Below are 22517 nucleotides of genomic sequence, written 5' to 3'. Positions count from 1 at the left end.
ACAGATGATACCTAAGTATAAGATTGTTGTAATAACTAGAAGAATGATCTATAAAGCACTTAGCACACTACCTATGGAAGTTTTGAAATATGTCTATTTCTCTCCTCAGGGGCCTAATTCTCCTCCCCTTGAATGCAGGCTGTGACTCATTTGTGACAAATATAATGTGGTAGAAGGATGGTGTGTGATGTCTGAGCAAAGATCATAAAAGCTTTGTGAGCCTTCATCTTGCGCACGCGTGCTCGCACGCTTGCTCTCTCTCTCTCTCTCAGATCACTCACTCTGGGGTAAGTTAGCTGCCATGTCATGAAGACATGCAAGCTTCCTATGGAGAGGCCCACATGGTGAGGAACATAAGCCTCTGGCCAATGGCCATTAAGTGACCTGGAAGTGGGTACTCCAGCCCCAGTCAAGCCTTTGGATTACAGCAGCTCCAGTGAACATAAACATCTTGAGATGTCTCAGGGGAGACCCTGAGCTAGAACCACCCAGCTAAGCCACTCCCAAATTCCTAAGCCATAGAAACTATGAGATACTAAATTTTTGTTGTTTTAGGGGCTAAATTTTGGGGTAAATTTTTACAAAGCAATAGATACGCTAACAAAAGTAAGGGCCAAAGACACAAGAATAGTCATTGTTATTTAACTAGAAAGAATAATAGATGAACACTGCCCGAGATCCAGAAGACACAGATTCTGTCTTCAGAGAGTCAAGTCTGATAATACCTAGCTGACCTTTTTTTTTAACTGAAATGAAATACTTTTTACATTTGGATTGTGGTAAAATGCACGTAACAAAATTTACCATCTTAATCATTTTTAAGTGTACAGTGCAGTGACATCAAATAATTTTACATTGTTTTGCTACCATCACTTGCACTCATGCACAAAACTTTAATTTTACAAAACTGAAACTCTGTAATTATTAAAAATAACTTTCTATTCCTCTTTCCCCTCACCCCTGGCAAACACCATTCTACTTTCTTTTGCTATGAATTTGACTACTCTAAGTACCATATATAGATGGAATAATGCAGTATTTGTCTTTTTGTGACTGGCTTATTTCATTTAGCACAACGTCCACAAGGTTCATCTATGTTGTGGCATGTGTCAGAATTTCCTTCCTTTTTAAGGCTGCGTAATAGTCCATTGTATGTATATACTACATTTTGTTTAAACATTTCTCTGTCGGTGAATACTGGGTTGCTTCCACCTTTTGGCTATTGAGAATAATGCTGTTATGAACATGGTGAATCGCTTCAGAAAAAAAATCTCTTCAAGTCCCTGCTTTCAATTAGTTTGGGTATATACCCAGAAGTGGAATTGTTGGATCATATGCTAATTCTATTTTTAAATTTTTTTAGAAAGTACCATACTGTTTTCCATAACTGGTGTGCAATTTTAGATTCCCGCCAACAATGCACAAGCAACTTAGCTGACTTTATTTTAAAAAAACATCCCTGGGGGTAAATTTTTTTTTTGGTGGGACAAAGTCTTGCTCTGTTTCCAAGGCATGCAGTGGCATCATCATAGCTCAGTGCAGCCTTGAACTCCAGGGCTCCAGCAATTCTCCTGTCTCAGCCTCCCATGAGCTGGGACTATAGATGTGTGCCACCATGCCCAGCTAATGTTTCTTATTTTTAGTAGAGGTGGGGTCTTGCTGGTCTTGAACTCTGGGCCTCAAGCAATCCTCCCGACTCAGCCTTCCAAATTACTGGGATTACAGGCGTGAGTTACCATGCCCAGCCTGACTTTTTAAACTAAACTTTCTTAATCATAATATGATGTTATTACCTGAAATAGGAGATATATATATAAAATGAGAAAGAGAGAAATAAGTTCCCAAAAAGATCTTGAGAAGAGTGGATTCCTAATCTCTCTCCCTGTGATGACATCTGGTGGGGGCTACAGAACTGGGGAAATTTAAGTCATCAAGTACACTTACTTCTTCATGATCTGGATTTCATGGCACCACCGTTCTCTGTTTTTGGTATTTAGCTCTACACGACAAGACTTAATTGCTATTTTGAGATCAAGTTCCTGCCAAAATAGAGAATCAACAGAAAAAAAAATAAATTAGGTTCTTGTGTAGATTTATTTGCAATCAAAGAAATGTCAACCTAGGAAAACAAAACTCTTTTTAGTTTTACTAATTAAACATATTTATCTCCAACTCCCTTGAGCTAACACTTTTGTTAGATAAATCATGAGAGTATTACACCAATATTTTAAAACTGACCTTCAAACACACAACAGCACACACGGGAACAGTGACTCAGACTGATCTTGTAGCAGGTCTTTTCAGAAAACTGGCTCATATATAACAATAGGAAAAAAAAAAAAAAAGATCCTGTCTCCCCAACAAACCCCTTTCAGAGCTTACTTGAGACAACTAACATGGACTCCAGCTTCTAGCATAACTAGAATGAAGAGGATAATCCTGATTCCCTGGCCTCAAAACAGCAAGAAGTAGTTTTAATATGACTAAGCCTAAAGCTAAAACTCCAAAATTAGATCCTAAGCTTTGCATTTTTAAAAAAAAATCTTTTTAAAATTATCTCTTACTTCATAGTAAACTCTGTTTATCACAGAAAAGAGCTCTGGCTCATCATCTTTATATTTCAAATAACATGAAAAAAAAAATCCTAACAGTGATTGTACTTGTTTCCATATCTATAAAATGAACCTAACAGCTCTTGCCTATGACTAGTAATTTTGCCAATTCTGACTAAAATTAAACCCCTCCTGATGCACATTACAGGAAACAGCCAGAACCCATCATATTCTGGCAACACTAATAATGCAGCCCAGGAAAAGTAGTCAGGGCCAAATAGGCTACACTATGTTTCTGATATCATGAGGAAAGTTCAAAAGAACTTCCAAAATACATAATCTCTGACACAAACCAGAGGTGTGGTAAAGGGTGTGTATGAATAAAGAGAGTCTTGCCCAGAAGCTGGGAAGGAAAAAAAATTATAGGTGAGGAAGCAAGACATAGCTTGGGTGAGATAGTGTGAACTGGGGAGTAGGAGGGAGAAAGAGGCTAGAGATAACATAGCACATGCACAGAGAGAGAATAAAGAAACTAGGACTACAAGCTAGCCTAACCACAGTTCTCACTCCCTTCAACCATTCTTTTGTTATGAGCAGGTACCTAGTTGTAGCTATGTCCCATGTAAGCTTTTACTGCCATGGAGATAATCTGGCACAACCATGAACAATATTAAACCCCAAATTCTCATAGGAATGAGGCAGGAAGTTATCTATTTCAAAGATCCCAGCCTGTAAGATCCTTCAACTCCTCAGTATATATTTCATCTACTCCATGAAATACTACCTTTTCACAAAGAACATTCTGTGAGAAGTTTATAGATGTCTAGCAGAAATAAAGTTCATTGTTAAAAAAACTGGAATATTCTAGAGATGGATAGTGGTGATGGTTGTACAACAATGTGACTGTACTTAATGTCACAGAACTTAAAAATGGTTAAAATGGTAAATTCTATGTTATGTATAATTTTACCACAATAAAAAAATTAGAAAATACTAAGTTTCTTTACTTTTCAGAGCTTTTAATATGCTAATTTGGATTATGAATCTCCTAATAAAGAACCCAATGTGAGATTAGTTTTTCCAAACACACTTTGAGAAGTGCTACTCTATCCCCTGGGAAAAGTTCTTTGGTTGTTCTACCATGCTTCCAAATCACTTTGGAAATAGCTTCATTATATAGGTTACTACATTATACTTTGTTTCTATGTCTCTCTCTCTCTCTCTCTCTCTCTCTCTCTCTCTCACTAGACTTGAAATCTCCTTCAGGGCAGAGAATACCCTTGTCAATTGTTGCTCTTGTTGATTTTGGCATCATCAGCACCCAGAGCACAGTAATTAGCTAAATAAACCATCTCATATCCTCTCCTCTTCTTCATTGTGTTTTGAGAGATGTAGATGAAATATTGAGACATAGCTTCCACCAAAACATGAGGATCTTTTTTTTTTTTTGAGACAGAGTCTCACTCTGTTGCCCAGGCTAGAGTGCCGTGGCATCAGCCTAGCTCACAGCAACCTCAAACTCCTAGGCTCAAGCCATCCTCCTGCCTCAGCCTCCCAAGTAGCTGGGACTACAGGCATGCGCCACCATGCTGGCTAATTTTTCTATGTATATTTTTAGCTGTCCATATAGTTTCTTTCTATTTTTAGTAGAGACAGGGTATCTCTCTTGCTCAGGCTGGTCTCGAACTCCTGAGCTCAAACAATCCGCCCGCCTCAGCCTCCCAGAGTGCTAGGATTACAGACGTGAGCCACCATGCCCGGCCAGAAAACATGAGGATCTTGAAAGCTGTAAATGCAAACCCAAAGTCAGGCTTGGAAAAGGAATGATGCTGTTTCCAAGTCTTATTATAGAGCAGGGGTCCCCAACCTATGGTGAGTTGTACAATTATTTCATTATACATTACAATGTAATAATAATGAAAATAAAGGGCACAATAAATGTAATGCATTTGAATCATCTGGAAACCATCCCCCTGTCCCAGGCCGTGGAAAAACTGTCTTCCATGAAAATGGCCCCTGGTGCCAAAAAGGTTGGGAATTGCTATTACATAGTATTCCTTCTCTCCTCACTACAGGCCCAGTTGTCAAATGTCCCAGTTTTGGGGAAGGGCACTCTGATCAACTGGAAAGTTCCTGAAAGATTTCTAAGATGGTAGAGGGGCCCAAATCTCTTCTATTTAAAAAGTAATTAATTCCATAGAGACAGAAAGTAGAATGGTGCTGCCAGGAGCTGGGGGAGGAGGAAATGGGGAGTGACTGTTTAGTGAGTACAGAGTTTCAGTTTGGGAAGATGAAGAAGTTCTGGAGATGATGGTGGCGATGGTTGCACATTAGTGTAAATGTACTTAATGCTACTGAACTGTACACTTAGAAAATGGTTAAAACTGTAAATTTTATGTTATGTATACTTTATCACAATAAAACAAAAAGTGATGAATTCATCCATCCTCAGCCAGGGACCAAGAGAAGTCACAAAAGCAAGCCAGCATGCATTGTTTTTTCCTTATGACCAGGCCAATGTGCAGGCTTACATAACACAGGCAATATTCTGCTGCAAGGACTTGGCTCTCTCATTTTTTTTTTCTTTGCATGTACTATGTCCCCTCTTATGGTGAGAATTATTAAATTTACTACTTGTCTGGCTATCAGCTTCACCTTCCATTCTCTCCCTCTCTCCAAGATTTTCTCCTATGCTCTATTTAGAAACCTGCTTCACAAAATGTCCTCAGTTCTATCAGTTTCATTTGTCATTCTAATTGCCCCACAAACATGCCTATTCTCCAAGGTTTACTCCTGTCTCCCCTCTCTTCCACCACAAATTATGGGCTGTCTCCCCACACCATGGTCCTTAAGATAGGAAATTATGATTTTTCCTCTTGAATTCCACTTGTCTATTCACCAGCCAAGTACAGGCATTTTAGTAATGTCTTAACTGCTCATATTGTCCATGTTTTCCCAAATTTATCCTTTACAAATTTATCCTTACTTAGCTTTACATACATCATCTTATTTAACTTTCAAACAGATCCATGATGTATGTATATTATTATACCTATTTTATGGGTAACAACACAAAGGCTATGGGATTATTAGTCCAGGATCTATTCACCTAACATGTCCTTCAGGAAAGCACTGTCCCCAAATGGCCATGCATAAGGTTGTGTGGATGTGCATCTTTCTGGGGAAAGGAAGGGTTCATAGCTGTTACTGGCATCTCAAAAGACACATGACCCAAACATGATCATTAACTGCTGCTATAATGGTTAAACAATTTCAGTTAAATCAAAGTAAAATTCCTGAGTGATGTTGGCTGACTTCCACCCACTAGAGCCCCCCACCTCACTTTTTCCCCTCTTTGAAGCCATGATCTGTACCAGCCTACCCTCATTCTGTTCTCTACCTGGAATGCATCCCCAACTCCGAAGCCTTCCTATGCTTCCCAAGGCATAATTCTAGACCCACCATGAAACCTTCCTTGTCTACTCCAGTCCCCCCTGATATCACACAGTCTCCAAGCACACACACATTCCAAAGACAGCCCCCCGCTTCAGTCCTATTTTCTCGCCCATTCGTGCTCACACAGACACACTGACGTGCATCAGCCTCACACACTCTGACACTCTACATTCACAAAGAGATACAGACGCACTGTCACACTCACTACACACCTGGGCACATCTTGACATTCATACCAGAGTTCCCCCAAATAGCTGTATCTCCCCACACTGCCCCAGGACCTCAGATACAATCTCGGACTCAGTCACCAGGCTCACAGGCACAGTATCTCAGTCTTTCTCTCTCTCTCTCTCACACACACACACACGCACACACAAGCTCACTGTCCCACACAAATACTGCTCAAAGCCTCAGCGACAGTCTCTCACACACTGACAGCCCTGTGTCCACAGACGCCCTGACAAACCCACCGCCGCTCCCTCTCGCACCCCGCCTCACCCGATGCTGGTACAGACAGACGTTCCCGAAGCCGCCGGTACCCAGCCGCTCCCGCATCTCCCAGGGCCCGCCCGCGCCCGGCCGCAGCCCCGGGGGCCGCTCCATGGGGCGGGAGGGCAAGCGGCCTCAAGCCCCGCCGTTGTTCCAAGGCCGGTTCCGGGCCGCCGAGGCTCTCACGCCTCCCTTCTCGCGAGATGTGTGCGTCACTTCCGGTAGCTGCTGCAAGAGAAGCCCCGCCTCAAGTGCCCTCAGGGTGCAGCAGGGCCCAACCGGCGAAAGGGTGGGGAGTCTCATTCAGGCATTCGGGCCCGTTCTCTAAGTCCCCCAGGCACTTTCCTGGCTGAGATGACCCACGTATTTTCCTAGTCTTGAAAAGATCTCTCCAAACCCCGCATTCCCATCAAATCACTCTCCATACCAGTCTCTCCCGTCTTCTTTTCTAAACTTCACGTTGTCTACACTTAACCTTCAGATCCCTCCAGTCTATCCAATTTCTCTATCTGCTGAGCCCACATTTCCAAAGACCACCAATGATTTAATACTGCGGAATCTCGAAAGAATCCTGTGCTAACAGGCCCGCTGATGAATTAGCCTTCATAATTCACTATATCTTCCTATACATCCGTTCTAGGATCTCCTCTGTAATGCCAAACGACTCAAGGATGTGATGCTATTCCGGATTAAAGAATGTTCCTCGGGTCTTAGGGAGCTTTTCCCTAAATGCCTCACGGAGCTTGCTATCAGGCAGTCCTCCAGTTAGGAGTTTGCCAGCGCTGTAGTTCTTCATTGTGGCAATTATTTCTTATGCGTGCTGTAGGGCCGCAAAGGCAAGCTTTGGGAATGCTGTTGGTGCAACAAGTGCTTCTGGAGTTGCCTTAAGCATAGGGGAACGAGCTCCCAGTTTTCCATTAGAGTGGGTCATACGCTTCGCAGAACCTGGGAATCTCAATTTCTCCAGGCGTAGGAGTAAGTGTGGAATCAAATCCTTGAAGAAGTATGTCAGTGCAACCAGAATGAATGTTGAGTGCTGCATGATACAGACCAAGTTGTAGGTCATCAGTAACAGGTGGTCTGGGAGGTTCTGGTTTCCCTGTGTGTGATTTCCATGGAGCTGGAGTATCTTGAGACTTGGAGATGATGGCAAATAGTGCTTTTAAGGACACATTGCCAAGAACTGGGCAGACTGCACAGAAGATTGTGGTGCAGATTATCATAACAGTAAGAAGACCCCTCATTTGCTGTGTGTACAGCATAGCTAGTGCTAATGTGTGTCCAATCTCCACAGGTGAGGCTGCAATCTTGCAATTCCCACTCAAAAGAACTAGGGAGGGATGCTGAGGACCCAAGGATACTGATGATTGGGCTGACCCTGAAGTGGCCATTTTTGTGGAAACCAGGTTGGTTTTCTTAGTTCACTCTTTAAATATCCTCATTCTCTGGATGATGCATAGTTTTGTTTAAATCCTAGGCCAATTTGCCCCAGCCCCACAATCTTCGATTTTGCTAGTCTGTTTTTTCCTGTGTAAAATGGAGGTAATAATACCTATAGATTTTGTGAAGATTAAGTAAAACAGTGTCTGGGCCATAAGTGCCCAACATAAAAGGAGCAATTATTTTTCTTTTGGTTTCCAAGATACAACATTCCCCTGTGATCTCTCTCTCTGCTCCTTCTCCATGTACTTGTTGGATCACTATTTCCACACACTCCTTAAATATTGATATTTCTCAGTTGGTCATCTTCAACGCAGGACTATACACTCCTATTTTCATCCATTCTTATAATTTCACCTATGGGCCATGATGATCCCCAAAGCCCTATCACCAACCCAGATCTCCATGAGTTCAGAATTATCCAACAGAAAACTAGATACAAATTGGTTATCTCAAGCATCTAAAACAACATATCCAAAGCAGAACTTACCTTCTGTTCTTAAATCTAGCCCTTCTCTTCCCAATTATACTGTATACTTCCCGGTTATACTCTGGGACAAGAGGGACCACATTAGGACATGGCTATACTCCTAGAGCCTAGAAAAATGCCTGGCACATAGGAGTTAAATATCTGAAGGACTGAATGGGCTCTTATTTATGAATAAAATGAGGAATATAAGAGGAAAACAGCAAAGGCCTGGATCCACCTGGCATTGCCCAGAGAGAAAACTACCCTGTGTGATTCTGGGATAACAGCTGAGCCTAAAGCTCTAGCCCCTCCTACTACACAAACTACCTCATTTCAGTTTCACAGGCAACATGAACACAAGACATTTCTCAACCATGGAAAAGCATTTAGATTTTATTTGATAGTTTAGAGATTTTTGAAAATGATGATAAAAATACAAGCTGTGCTTGAGCTGGATGACAGACATGCTTTTAACATAGGATTTTCATCCTAGAATGACACTTCCCCCCAAAAAATTCAATCCTAGGCCTCTTGTTGCAGGCAGGTTCCATGGGAATGCTCGAAAAAGAGGCAGGGAAACAGTCCCCATAGGAGACTGTAGGTTCTTTAAAAATAGACTTCCAGTGCTTCCTGTGAAATTCAAAAAGTGTCCATCCCTTTGCTTAGTCATCCAGAGTGAAGTCAAAGGGCTCAAAGTCTTTTCGGAAGCGGCGAGCCAGGGTCTCCTCATCTTCCTTACTCATCTGACATTGCCTCCAGTCAGACCTGTCAGGAATATTAAGGATGGCTTCACTGGCCAGGACCTCCCTGCAGAAAGAGCACAAAAGTCGTCAAAAAACGACAGTAACAGGCCCAAACTCCCTCCTCCCTATAGTCCTCTACAGCCAGAGAGCTCTCCTCCGCATCACCCAAAGAAGGTATGCAAATGTCTCTAGCTTTGCTCTCCTGCCCTGAGTGTCATCTCTGCCCTCCTATCTTTCAAAATTGTACCCATTTTAAATGACCAGCTCAGGTCCTACCTCTTCCCTGACCCTTCAAACCCCATTTACTTCTCCCTCTCTTGAACAACTTGGAACTACATTATTTGTACTTAGAGAAGCAACCTGGCATAGTAGAAAGAGGGCAGGCCCTGGTGTGAGAAAGATCAGAGGCTGGATTCCATTCCCAGCTTTGCCACTTGCTGTCTATGACCTGGACTGATTACTTCATCTCTGAGTCTTGATTTCCTCAGCCATGAAATGGAAATAATAGCACCCACCTTACAGGGCTTTTGTAAGGCACAGAGATAATACAATCAAAGCACCATACTGGCTGTGATTACATCCTGCCTTACTATAGTTTTGTCATCCCAACAAGACCAGGAGTTTGCTGAGGGGGCATGCATGGTACAGAGTCAGGCCCCCAGTGTCATACCCACTCTGATTTAAAATTCCTCTGCCTCTCCTTCTCAGGGAGTAAGATCTTCATAGGCACAGCAGCACAAGCTCAATGTCAACAAAACAACTTATCTTGGCTCTCATGACTAAAGGATAGCAACATACAGACACACACACAAGCTGCCTTCTAATTGCCACTGCTTTATATTTTTACTTATTTTGATATATTAGACATAATTTCATTGCACATTTATATGGTTCATTTTCCACTTCAAAGCTAGAGTAAATAGAAAAGTTAGAAACAAATCACATGAGTTCTCTAAAAGTCAAAGAACCTAAATTCAGGTTCTAGCTCCCCGGGCAAACTTTGAGCCTCCTTCTTCATATGTAAAATGAAGATATACCCACTTTTCTTGTACAGCTGGTACTTTATTAACTATAAAATGCTATCAATATTATCACTATAAATTAGTATTTTGAAAAATAGTATTGAAAATACAACTATCACGAGCATAAAACCATTCAGAAAACTCCCTTTTGTGTGCTTTATATGCCTGTGTGTACCTGCAGTTATGTGCCTGTGTCATCAGTGTCCATCTCTGTATCTGTTGCTGAGGCAACAACAAAAAGATCACATCAGATGTCTGAAGCTCATAACACACTTGTTCCCATTTAAAAATTATCTTTTTGAAAACGTAGACAACTACTTTTACTGGACTTATCCAATGGAGCAACCTCTTGGAGGCTTTCCAAATTAGTCCACAAAGGGGTCAAGGCTCACTCAAAGCCCAGTTCTAACTAGGGGGGAAAAAAACCCAGCAGCAAATCACAGACACCAGCATCAGACACTGTTCCACACATTTTCTACTCCCCTCCATACTGTCTCTTCCTGTCAGCAACTCCTATCGTGAATCTTTGCCCAACTTATACTATTCCCTGTATAGTTTTGCAGTCATGTTCTGCCCGATATGAGAAGCAGAAATGAAGCCTCCTCCAGACCTTTAGAAGACTGCAGAATAATGAAGTTTGGGGTTCAACAGGCCTGGGCTTGAACCTACCACTGTGTGACCATGGACAAGTTACCTAACTCCTCTAGAGCCCACTATCCAATATAGTAGCCACTAGCCAGGTGTGGCTATTTAATTTTAAATTAAATAAAATTAAGCAAAATTAAAAATTCAGTTCCTCAGTCACATTAGCCACATTTCAAGTGCTCAATAGCTGCATGTGGCTAGTGATTACTGTATTGGACAGTACAGATTACTGAGCATTTCCACTGCTGTGAAAAGTTCTACCAGGCAGCATGCTAGAGCCTCATTCTCCACATTGGTAAATTGAGAAGACGGAACCTATCTTGCAGAGTTGTGAAGATTAAATAAGGCAATATATGTAAAGTTCTTGACAACGTGCCTGGCACAGAGCATATGCTCAATTAATGGCAGCACTTTACTTCCTCTAGCTGGAATGCCCTCACCCCAATCTCTGCTCTCTAAATCTGTCTCTCAGGTTTAACTTTAAGGTCATGGGTCCCTTGGGGCAAGGACTGTTTACTATTTGGGTTTTTATCAATTGTCTATGCAGCCTACCACTTTGTTCATAGTAGGTCTAGTGAAAGTACATTGAAAAGAAGAAAAACATACAAACCTTCCAAACTGCAAAGGAAAATTCTTTTTAATTCTGTGGAAGAGCTTCTCTCCTGTTTCAAGTTCAACATAAAAATATGCTGCTCCTGGCTGTGCAATCTAAAGTAAACAGAGTTGTATGAGGACATACAATAATGCTTTATAAATCTAAAATCCTAGCTCATCTCCTGGCAAAGAATTTAGTCTAGATGCACAAGAAAAAGGATGTGTGAGTAACTATAGATCCCAACCCACTTAGTGGAACTAGAGTTTAAACAGCCAAACTAAAAGATATTACCAGTATCTTCCTAGTGGCATCCATCCTTCTAAATTTCTAATTTCTTGCTCTTCCCAAGAAAATACTAAGACTTTACAGTAATGCCATCTTCATCTCCAGTCTAATCAATACCCAGTGCTCTAGTTCCAAATTGTCCACTGCCTATTTAACATTTTGGGAATGCCTTGATAGTTCCTCAGATTCAACATGTCAAAAACCAGATTTTTACTCCTCCCTGAACATCACCATCCCCTCTGATTTTACCTGTTTGATGTCAGAGTGCTCTGGGATTTCTAACAGCTCTATCTGTTGCTCCTGTGCCTGGGTAATGAAGGCATCTTTAATGTCATCGGTAGCACAGCAGCTGAGTGGCACAGGAATGACCTAGGGGGAGTGGGGGGAAAAGGAGAAGTACTTTGTGCAGCTCCCAGAGAGGCTGTATCTGCACAATCTCTGAGAAGCAGCAAATCCATCACAGGGGTGGAGAGACACCCCTCAGCACAGACTCTCCTCAGGCCAGACAAGCCTGTGTCAGCCTGTCTGTAAGGACTTAAACTTATGAGATAGCCTGCCACATGTGGGAGCCAATCTCTGAGGCAGAAAAGACTTAAGAGAGATCTCTTTGTCATCAAGCCTTTGCCAGCTCCGATATAATATATGTGGCAGAGTTAGGCCCATTTGAAAACTTAACAAATGTGCCAGAAAGAAAACCACCACAATTACCAATTATTTATAAACAATCTTAATTTTTTCAGCCATTAGCCCCATGCAGGCTATTTCCTACCTCTAAGCCTTTACTCATGTTGGGCCTTTATAAACAAAATACTCCCTTCCAAACTCCTATCCCCCAGGCCCACATCTTCCTTAGAACCCACTCATTTTCTAAACAAGGCACTTACTGTCTGTGCTATTCACTTGTACTGACCACACACTTCCCTGTGAAATCTCTGGGATTATCACCAGACACTCTTTAACCTTTTAAATAAACATTATTTAAATATTAATATGAAAACCCATATTAAATATTTTAAATATTAAAATTAAATATTAAAGTTAAACATAATTTAAATATTTATTTTTCAACATTAAAATCCCATAGTACCCTTCCAAGTTCCTGCTCACAGACTACCTACCTGTAGCTGGAGGTGATGGCTCTTATAATTTCTCTCAAATAGGACACACCGTTTCCCTCGACTCTTAAAGAACCGTCTCAGTGTAGCCTTATACTTTTCCACCTCTTCCACCACCTCTGCTGAAAGCTCCACCACTGACTGGTAGTGTCCAATGGGCAGGATGAGGATGTGGTCGTCACATAAGCCTCCTTTGGCCAGAGCAAGGTAGCACTGAAGAAGCAGCACAGAGAATCGAGACATTAGTACCACATCTATGATTCTCCAGGGCGAAAAGCCTAGACAAGGAGTAAGCCTGAGAATGTAGGAAAAGGTACTCAAGAGGCTATCTCTGACTTTTAAAAATCTGATTTTTGAGGTTCTCAGTATCTGCTGAAGAATAAGATTAGGTGTCACATATTTCCATGCAAGGAGCAAATAAATTGGGAGAGGCACACAGCAGGCTTTTGGTTTCAAACATGCCAAAGGTGAAGAAGATCAGAACAACAGACAGTTGGGTTTTCCCTCCTAGGCTCCAAACTTGAAAAGTTTTTCAGTTATTATTGCCTTCAACCACAGAAAGATACCGCTTCTGATTTCAAAGTGACCACTTTCTGCTTCCCCAATAATATCCACTCCCACCCCCGACCCCAAATACACTCCTTGGGCTAACAAAAAAGACAGAGATGACATGATTAGCACCTAATGTTTCTACAGCCTTAAGCTGCTGACTAAACTCTATAAAATGAAAGCAAACATACAACCTAATGAGATAGAAGAAAAGAGAAATCTCAAACTCAGATACATCCAAAGAGGCAGAAAACTACTGTTTCCAACAATGGATGTCGGCCTTTAATAAGCAACTAAAAATATTTCTGTAAAAATCAAAACATGCAGGACTGTTCTACCATGCAGATACTCTTTGAAGGGAAGATACTGTGAGTGAGCACAGAAGGGCCCAATGAGTATCAATGTAAGCAAATATAGCTGCTTTAGAAAAATACAATCCAGGCTGGGCACGGTGGCTCATGCCTGTAATCCTAGCACTCTGGGAGGCCGAGGCAGGTGGATCGTTTGAGCTCAGGAGTTTGAGACCAGCCTGAGCAAGAGTGAGACCCCATTTCTACTAAAAAAAGGGAAAAAAACAATGCAAAATATACTCTTAGTGTGGTAGGATCAAGGTTAAGGCTGAAGGAAGGAGTCATTCATTTTTCATCTACAATGGGAAAGTCCAATAGAATGGCAGGATAAGCATTAGAGACAAACTAAAGTATGATCATCCTTGATTTATTTGGCAGAGAGGCTTGAGCACATCGACAAAGTTAATTTTCCAGATGACTAACATTCATCAAAACCTCATAGGTGCCAAAATATTTTTTAGATTTTTATAATAACCATTTTTTATTTTACTTGTTTTAAAAGGTCAGTCTAGAAGCCTGAGTCTTCTAGCCTTTTCTTTATGTCAGAGTGTCACTGCCCTAAACATCATATTGTGATGTGCATTCTTTGGCTATTGAAGTCTATTGAAGTCTAGACTAAATAGCTACCCCCACTTCCAATGCAATGCTTAAAGTTTTTGTGAATAGTTTCACACTTACACAATCTCCTCCCTCTCTTTCAAACTCTCACTCTTTCATCTGTTCTCTATACTTGAAACCTAACAACATATAAACAGGACCTGAATGAATTTTTCTCCCGTTAGTAAAATGCATGGATCTTGCAACCGTTATTTTAGACTCTTAGTAGTCCTTCCCCCTTTATACCAATCTGTGGCTATGGGCCATAAATGTAGTTCTAGGTACATCCATTGAGGAAGGCACAGCAAAGTCAGAAAAAGTCAGGGAAAAAATGTAATAAAAGGTGATTTTAAAAAATGGTGGCAGAGAGGGGATCCCAAACTCTTCCCCAGATACCCAAAGGCCATTACAGGTTCCCAAGAGGTTTCTACCAGACAAAGGATAGTGTAGGCTCTAGGCCAAAAATGCTCATGTGGCCTTCTACTTGGGGTGTTGGGCTGGGCCACAAACAAGACTCTTTTTCCCTCCAGCTTCAGGAATAGCTGAGAAGAAAGCAGGTTTCCTTGATCATCCCCCACGCCCATACCCTGAGTTAGATACCATGGAAATAGAAAGGTGAATGGAAAGAAAAGGTCATTACTTGCTGAGGCCTAGAGCAGCACCGCTGCGTCACCCACTCCAAATCTCTTTTCTTCTGCATGGGAGCTTGTACGTATTGAGGCTTCTCAAACAGAAGGCAGTCCAAAGCCTGCCTTACTATACAAATGGTGTAGGAAAGAAAAATGACATCAACTAATCCAAAGAGCAAAACAGGTCCAAAGAGATAATCCAAAAAGGGTATTCCTTTCTAAGTTTGCTCTTCTTTCACTGAAGAGTTCATCCACAGGCTCTGTGGCTCAATTGTGTCACAGGCCTTGGTCCCATTAGTGCTCCCCAACATAGGAATATGCCAAAACATGAAATTAAAACATAAAAAATAAATGTAAAAGACTGGGACTCTTCAGTTTGAAACAACACATGCAGAAGTGTAACTCCTCAAAGCGACTTAGAGTGTAAGATGAAATTGAGACTCTAGTCAGTCTGTAGGAGGCCATGAAAAATGGTCCTTAGGCCAGGCACAGTGGCTCACACCTGTAATCCCAACACTTTGAGAGGCTGAGGCAGGAGTTCAAGACCAGCTTGGGCAACATAGTGAGACCTCATCTCTACAAAAAAATTAGCTGGGTGTGGTGGTGCACACCCATAGTCATAGCTATTCTTGAGACTGAGGTGAGAGGCTTGCTTGAACCCAGGAATTTGAGGCTGTAGTGAGCTATAATCACACCACTGTACTGCAGTCAGGATGACAGAGTGAGACCTTATCTCAAAAAAAAGGTGTGTGTGTGTGGGGGGGGGGCTCAGACTGTTAGGATCAGTTCAGGAAAAGGTCACTTCAGAAACCAAAATTAGAACAAATCAGTGAAAAATGGATGAAAACATCTATCTAAGAAGCACTACATGCAAAGAAATTGTCTTTGTGTTGTGTTGCTGTAAAAGAATACCACAGACTGGGTAATTTATAATGAACTGAAATTCATTTGGCTCATGGTTCTGGAGTCTGGGGAAGTTCAAGAGCATGGCACTGGCATCTGGTGGTGGCCTTTGTGCTGTATCATCCCATGGCGAAGGCCAAGAGGGGGCCAAAGCAAGAGAGCAAGAGGGGGCCAAACTTGCTTTTATTACCAAGCCACTCTTGAGATAACCAACCCACTCCCGTGATGATAACATTAATCCATTCATGAGGGCAGAGTCCTCATGACATCATCACCTCTTATTAGGCCCCACCTCCCAACACTGTTGCATTGGGGATTAAGTTTCCAACACATGAATTTTGGGGGACACAGTGAAACTATAGCAAAACCGGTTTATAAATATTTCCCTCAGAAGCTTTGGGGAACATCTAATTCTAGCCATGGGTGATTAGAGTGCTGAAAATTAAGTTTTCTTCATTCTAAATGAATGAAAAAGAAGGATAATGGTCTATAGGGAACCCAGAGAAATGAGGGTCAAAGAATGGTACTCTTTAATGTCAAATGGAGCACTGCCCAATCAAAAGTATGTAGGGAAATGTGAAATAGAATGACTTTCCTGTAAGACATATAGTCATCAGGGCTTTCCACAGTCTGAGTAACATCATACTCAATCAAGACCATCCAGTTCTCACAGTCTGACTCAGTGCTTCCCAAGCAACCTTATAATCATCACCTTGGGTTCTCAGACACTCACACCAGGAATGTGGATACAGGTATTCCTGTCATTAGGAAGTTACATCCTCTGCTACTGGGCAAAACTGAGAACTTACCACTTTAGCCTTTGACATGACTAGTAGTGTGAATCAATTCTCAGCATTATATAATTCTAAATAAAAATTAATAAGCTCAAGTTTCTGAATCTGAAGCTATAAAAAGAATATCAACATTTTTAGCCCAATATGGGTACATAGCAACATAAGACTTCCTTTTTAGGATGAAGAAAATCCCTGTTTTAAATAGTAATTATCAAAAGCGACTCATCATTCTCAAGTAGCATGGACTCAAAACACAGAGAGTTCAAGAATTATAAAAAAGCATCACCCCAGGAGAACCATACCTATTTGTGAGAAAGGGAGAAAAAGAGGGAGCTGTCTTGTCAAATAGCAATAGCAATAGCAATAGCAATAGCCTGGCTATTGCTATAATTAAAAAGATAGACAATAACAAATGTTGATGAGGTTGTGGAAAAGCAGAAACCCTCATACGTTGCTGGTGGGAATACAAGATGGTACAGCCATTCTGGAAAATAGTTTGGCAGTTTCCTAAAAAGTTAAACATAAATTTACCACATGACCTAGCAATTCCACTCCTAGGAGTCTATCCAAAAGAAATGAAAACATATGTCCATACAAAGACTTGCATGCAATTCATAGCAGCATTATTTCTAATAGCCATAAAGTGCAAACAACCAAAATATACATCAACTATGAATGGATATAGACAAAATGTGGTATATCCATACAATGGAACACTATATGGTAACAAAAAAGAATGAAATGCTGATACATGTCACAACATGGATGAACCTCAAGAATACTGTGCTAAGTAAAAGAAGCCAGACACAAAAGACCACATATTGTAAGACTCTATTTATAAGAAATGTCCAGAAAAGGCAAACCTACGGAGACATTAAGTAGACTAATTGCTGCCTGGGGCTGAGGGTGGAAACAAGGGATTAACTGTAAATGGGCATAAGGGATCTTACTGGAGTGATAGACATGTTCTAAAACTATTATGTGATGGTTGTACAACTCAGTAAGCTTGCTAAAAGTCATTGAATCATATACTTAAAATTGGTAAATGTTATATGCAAATTATTCCTCAATAAAGTTAATAAAAAACAAATAGGCATCTCTTTCTCTGTAAAAAGTCCATAGAAGTAACTCACATGTGTGCCAATGTTGACCACCAAATGCTTTTCCACTTCAGGGCTGGCAAGGCAAAACCAGCAGGGTCCTGGAGGCTGTGCTTCATGTAGAAGAAAGCCAAGTGTTACTACGGTCCAAGCACTACAGCATATAATCACCCTGCAGAACTCAGCCTTATCTGATCTTTATATCCTATAGAGGCTGGTACAGCAATGCCACAATGGGTTGGGCCTGCTGTGCTCCTAACTATGACCCCCATCACCATTTTCAGTGAAATTAACCTCCATTAGAAAAGTTCTGGGCCGGGCGTGGTGGCTCACGCCTGTAATCCTAGCACTCTGGGAGGCCGAGGGTGGATCGCTTGAGGTCCGGAGTTCGAGACTAGCCTCAGCAAGAGTGAGACCTCATCTCTACTAAAAAAAAAAAAATAGAAAGAAATTATCTGGCCAACTAAAAAATATATATAGAAAAAATTAGCCGGGTATGGTGGCACATGCCTGTAGTCCCAGCTACTCGGGAGGCTGAGGCAGTAGGATCGCTTAAGCCCAGGAGTTTGAGGTTGCTGTGAGCTAGGCTGGCACCACGGCACTCACTCTGGCCCGGGCAACACAGTGAGACTCTGTCTCAAAAAAAAAAAAAAAAAGAAAAGTTCTGAATTTGTAACAAGTAGGTGACCCCCAAGTGGATAATCACAAATTGACTAAAGTAGCACATAACTGGCAATACACTATAATAAAAGAACGCTGAACTGGATGTTAGGAGCCCAAATTCTAGTCCCAGCTATGCCATTAGCTAGCCACATGACCCTTGAAAGTAGTTTACCTTCCCAAGGTCAGCTTCTTCTTTGAAAGAAGGGGGTGGAGAAAGAGAACCTCAATGAAATAGCCTTAAAGACCTTCCTCTCAGTTCAATTATTCTACTATTTTATGAACCTACATTGGTTTTGTGTGCTGTTTACCTCAGCACGCTTTACGGACACAAAGGAAACGAGCTTTTTCTTTCCATAGTTCTTACAGCAAGTGCCTCAGACAGTCTTAAAGTCAGGCTATCTTTATATTATTTTATTTTTACTTACTATGGGTCCTAATGACCAAGATCATTCTCCCCTACCCGAAGAGATTCTCTTAGCAATGCTGCTTTCCAAACAAAACTCAAAATAACAGTTATTGCTCACACAGGAGACCTCTAGGACCAAGGTACTTACGAGGTTTGCGATGCTGCTTTGGGTGCGGAGAAGACTTGCTATGTCTGCCTGTGGATGGACGCTTCCTTCCTTGTTTTTCATTTAAATCAAAGAAAAACTGACAGGCTGATTCTTCCTGGAATGGCCAAAGGCAGAAAGGTAAATTTTATTCAACTAACCTTTAGACAAGTAGCCAACCATTCACATACAAGGGAACACTCCTGCCATGTCATTTCTGTCTTTCCTCTCAGCCCTTTCTGTCTATTCTAGGGATGCAAAATATCTTCCCAGCCCTGATGCCTAGACTCTCAGTCATACAAATCAACACTCACCCAAGCTACCACCAAATTCATCTCTTTGGAAAAACAAGTTAAAAAGTAAGTTATAGAGCAATTTTTGTCTAAAACAGAAGAAGATAAACTCACCCAAATTCCTTTTCCTTTCTTTCTCAATAGAGACATAGTGTAGTCCCACAATTTCACATGTTAAACCAGTCTAATTCAGCTTTAATTAAAGAGATGAGAAGGCTGCTCATAAACAAAGAAAAGTCTGACAAAGCAGACCATGCATAATAGTAAGGGAACTTGGCCAGGCGTGGTGGCTCACGCCTGTAATCCTAGCACTCTGGGAGGCTGAGGCAGGAGCAAGGTCAGGAGTTCGAGATCAGCCTGAGCAAGAGCAAGATCTGCCTGAGCAAGAGTGAGACCCCGTCTCTACTAAAAATAGAAATTAGCTGGAAAACTAAAAAAATATACAGAAAAAATTAGCTGGGCATGGTGGTGCATACTTGTACTCCCAGCTACTTGGGAGACTGAGGCAGGAGGATTGCTTAAGCCCAGGAGTTTGCGGTTGCTGTGAGCTGGGCTGATGCCATGGCACTCTAACCCAGGCAACAGAGCAAGACTCTGTCTCCAAAAAAAAAAATAGTAAGGAACTTGACATTCTTTGCTTTAGTGTGGAAAAAAAATAATTTCAGAAAGGTCTGCTATTAAGAAAATTTCTTCAGAGTGATTCTTATTTACCTACTAGCAATTATTACAAAATCACAAATTACATTGCTATCAAGCAGCTAGATCCTTGCTTGAAGAGCTAATAGATAATCAACTTTGGAAAAGGAAAGATTTAACATATGAAACTGTAACCCTAGTATCTGCATATTTGAAACTGTTAAGTGCCAACTACAATAAAAAACACTGAACTTAGTTAAAATCTACTAAGACTTTCTAAACACCACCATGATTTCCCAAGGAAAAAAAGATTTAGATTCTAAGGATTAAACTTGTCTTTTGTACTAAATTAACCAGGAAAAACACACCTATAATGGGCAATCCTGCCCAGAAAATACTACCCCTCAGTCAGAACATACCTCAAGGGCAGAAGTTTGCTTTCCTATGGATGCTTCCTGCCCAGATTTTCTGTAAGGGTTTTCAGTGACATCTGGAGGCTGTTTTACCAGTTCTGCTGCATCCATTAGTTTCATGGGAACAATACTGAAGGCATAAAGATACTTTAGGAAAAAGAACATAACAACATTAGGGGAAATACTGTTTAACCAAGTGTAATCAACCTATTTTACTGTGAAGATTTCACAGAAGGCAACTAAGCCAGGGTAGGGAACCTGCGGCCTTGGGGTCACATGTGGCCTTGTGGATTGCTGAGTGTGGCCTTTTTGACTGAATCCAAATTTTACAGAACAAATTATTTTAATAAAGGAATTTGTTCTGTGAAGTTTGGATTTGTGTCAGGGGCCACACTTGGGGATCTAGAGGGCCACAAGTGGCCTTGAGGCCACAGTGTCAATTCAGTGGTCTATGCAGGGGCTAACAAAGGGCTGATGAAGTAATGAGCAACCAGTCAAAGCCCCAGCCCTTACACAAATCAGGGGTTCTCACTCAGATAAGGAAATAGTACCAATCGTCACGGGGCCCAAGTAGGACTTTCTGTGTAACCCTTGAAGACAAAGTACTTCTGTCTTTGAGTCCTTTATCTTTGTGTACTTTGTCAACAAAATCATGGCATTGCTATACTTTTTTCCTAATGAAAAACACAACTGGATAACTTTGGGTTTCCCTCTCTGATATTATACAAATTCTGCTATACATGCCAAAAAATTTTCTTAAAGACTAGTAGCAAAGAAGTGAATATTCATATAAATACCTAGAATCTTGGACTAATGGTACAGAAATTGAAAACTTTAGATAAGATATGAACAGATGGCTAACCTGCATATCCTCAGGGAAATACAATTAAGTAACAATGATATATCACTCTCCATCTATGAGAATGGTAAGAACTTTAATAAACATTCGATGCTACCCAATGGGAATGTGGAAAGGAAAAAAACCACACACTGCTGATAAACTGGAACAAAATTCTGAGATGAATTTAATAATGCCTGCCACATTTTAAAATGTGCACACCCTTTGACTGAAGTATGAGTTCCTTATGGCTGAGGCTAATCTGTCCCTGAGAGCAAAGTGATAGAATAAAAATACTCTCAAAGTACTATTCAGTTTGAAAGGGCAATAAAAAAAAATTATAAATCTAAACTTGCTAAGAAAGAGTTGGGCTTAAAAGCTTAAATTATGGAAAAAAAAAGAATATGCACTTGCCTTTCTTTTGCGTGCACATTGTCTATGGTTTGTTATAGTGGAATAATCTTCAGATTATTTATCTGCCTATTTCCCCCCTTGACTGACTCTTCTGATTTTAGCTGTCTCAATCCACAATAGGCTAGCCGTAGGAAATCAGAAATGCTCTCAGGGAAGCAGGAAAAACAACCTACTTTTCTGGTATATTCTCTTTCACCACTTGCACTGTTACCCAATACAAAGATAGATTCCAGGCGTCACTAATATTTCTCCCAGCCAAGGTGGGCTTAGATAAATCCCTGGGAGAATTTTATCATTTCTGCTAAATGAAGTTGCTAATAGAAGCAAGTGAGAGTATTGTCTGAGGGGAAACACAAATTCCTGCAGAGCCAAACACATGGATGTGGGAGGAAAGGAACACTGTTCATTTGATGTTTTGGCTTTATTTCACTGGGCCTATTTTCCCAAACCCTTCTCTAAAATCTCCTGCAAAGGACCCAAGGAAACCTAAGCTTTCATTACCGTATCTTTACAAAGAAGTCACTAAACCTACTGGGACCTTGCAGTTGGGGAGAAGAGAAGACCTGAATGTTAAACTGGGCAAAGGAAACACTTAACAAGCAGGCAATGAACATTACTGCCAAATACTCAAATTTTTACCTTTTTCTTTTCTGGATTTCCAACATTTGCCAGAGCTATGAACCGAGTGGCGTGCTGTGCATTTTCCTGTAGGACAATGTGGTTTCTATAACATATTTGAGAGATAACAAGTTACCAACACCTTTACTTTTGATTTGCAATTATGAAATATGTAGACTCCACGAGGCATGAAAAGAGCAGGGGTCCTGAGTCCACCACCACAAGTCACATGATTGCAGGTAAGTTACCTATCCATCTAGTAAGGTAACAAACCCCTAACTCACAGGACTGTTGTTAGGAAGAGATGAGATCATGTCTCTGAAAAGCACCAAAATGCCAACTTTTGGTTTTAAAAGAA

At 41.0% G+C, this 22517-nt stretch overlaps 2 protein-coding genes and 1 non-coding gene across 5 annotated transcripts in view; all 3 read right to left on the bottom strand.

Annotated features, from left to right (window-relative positions):
* CHUK (component of inhibitor of nuclear factor kappa B kinase complex) overlaps nt 1–6687 on the bottom strand; it is a 33764-nt gene extending 27077 nt beyond the window's left edge. For 2 of the 3 annotated variants that reach the window (XM_045568637.1, XM_045568638.1), the window contains exons 1-2: nt 6507–6667; nt 1945–2039 (exon numbers count right to left, since the gene is read on the bottom strand). In XM_045568637.1, the coding sequence (XP_045424593.1) occupies nt 1945–2039; nt 6507–6611 (200 nt within the window). In that variant the 5' untranslated portion in view covers nt 6612–6667. Of the gene's footprint in view, nt 1–1944; nt 2040–6506 lie in introns of all 3 variants that reach the window. The other variant, XM_045568636.1, reaches the window with a different exon arrangement.
* A 2083-nt stretch (nt 6688–8770) lies between these two features.
* CWF19L1 (CWF19 like cell cycle control factor 1) overlaps nt 8771–22517 on the bottom strand; it is a 29346-nt gene continuing 15599 nt past the window's right edge. Inside the window, exons 7-14 of the mRNA XM_045568639.1 lie at nt 22181–22265; nt 20296–20436; nt 18951–19065; nt 17767–17846; nt 12815–13024; nt 11946–12065; nt 11427–11524; nt 8771–9213 (exon numbers count right to left, since the gene is read on the bottom strand). Coding sequence (XP_045424595.1) covers nt 9069–9213; nt 11427–11524; nt 11946–12065; nt 12815–13024; nt 17767–17846; nt 18951–19065; nt 20296–20436; nt 22181–22265 — 994 coding nt within the window. The 3' untranslated portion in view covers nt 8771–9068. The remainder of the gene's footprint in view (nt 9214–11426; nt 11525–11945; nt 12066–12814; nt 13025–17766; nt 17847–18950; nt 19066–20295; nt 20437–22180; nt 22266–22517) is intronic.
* On the bottom strand, nt 12255–12402 carry LOC123650510. Its single transcript, XR_006739378.1, has one exon. It is a non-coding gene; the product is annotated as a small nucleolar RNA SNORA12 (small nucleolar RNA).

This window comes from Lemur catta, chromosome 14, assembly GCF_020740605.2.
Source record: "Lemur catta isolate mLemCat1 chromosome 14, mLemCat1.pri, whole genome shotgun sequence".
Lineage (NCBI taxonomy): Eukaryota > Metazoa > Chordata > Mammalia > Primates > Lemuridae > Lemur > Lemur catta.
Note: the sequence above shows the minus strand (reverse complement) of the source record. Positions and strands in the feature narration are given on the sequence as shown.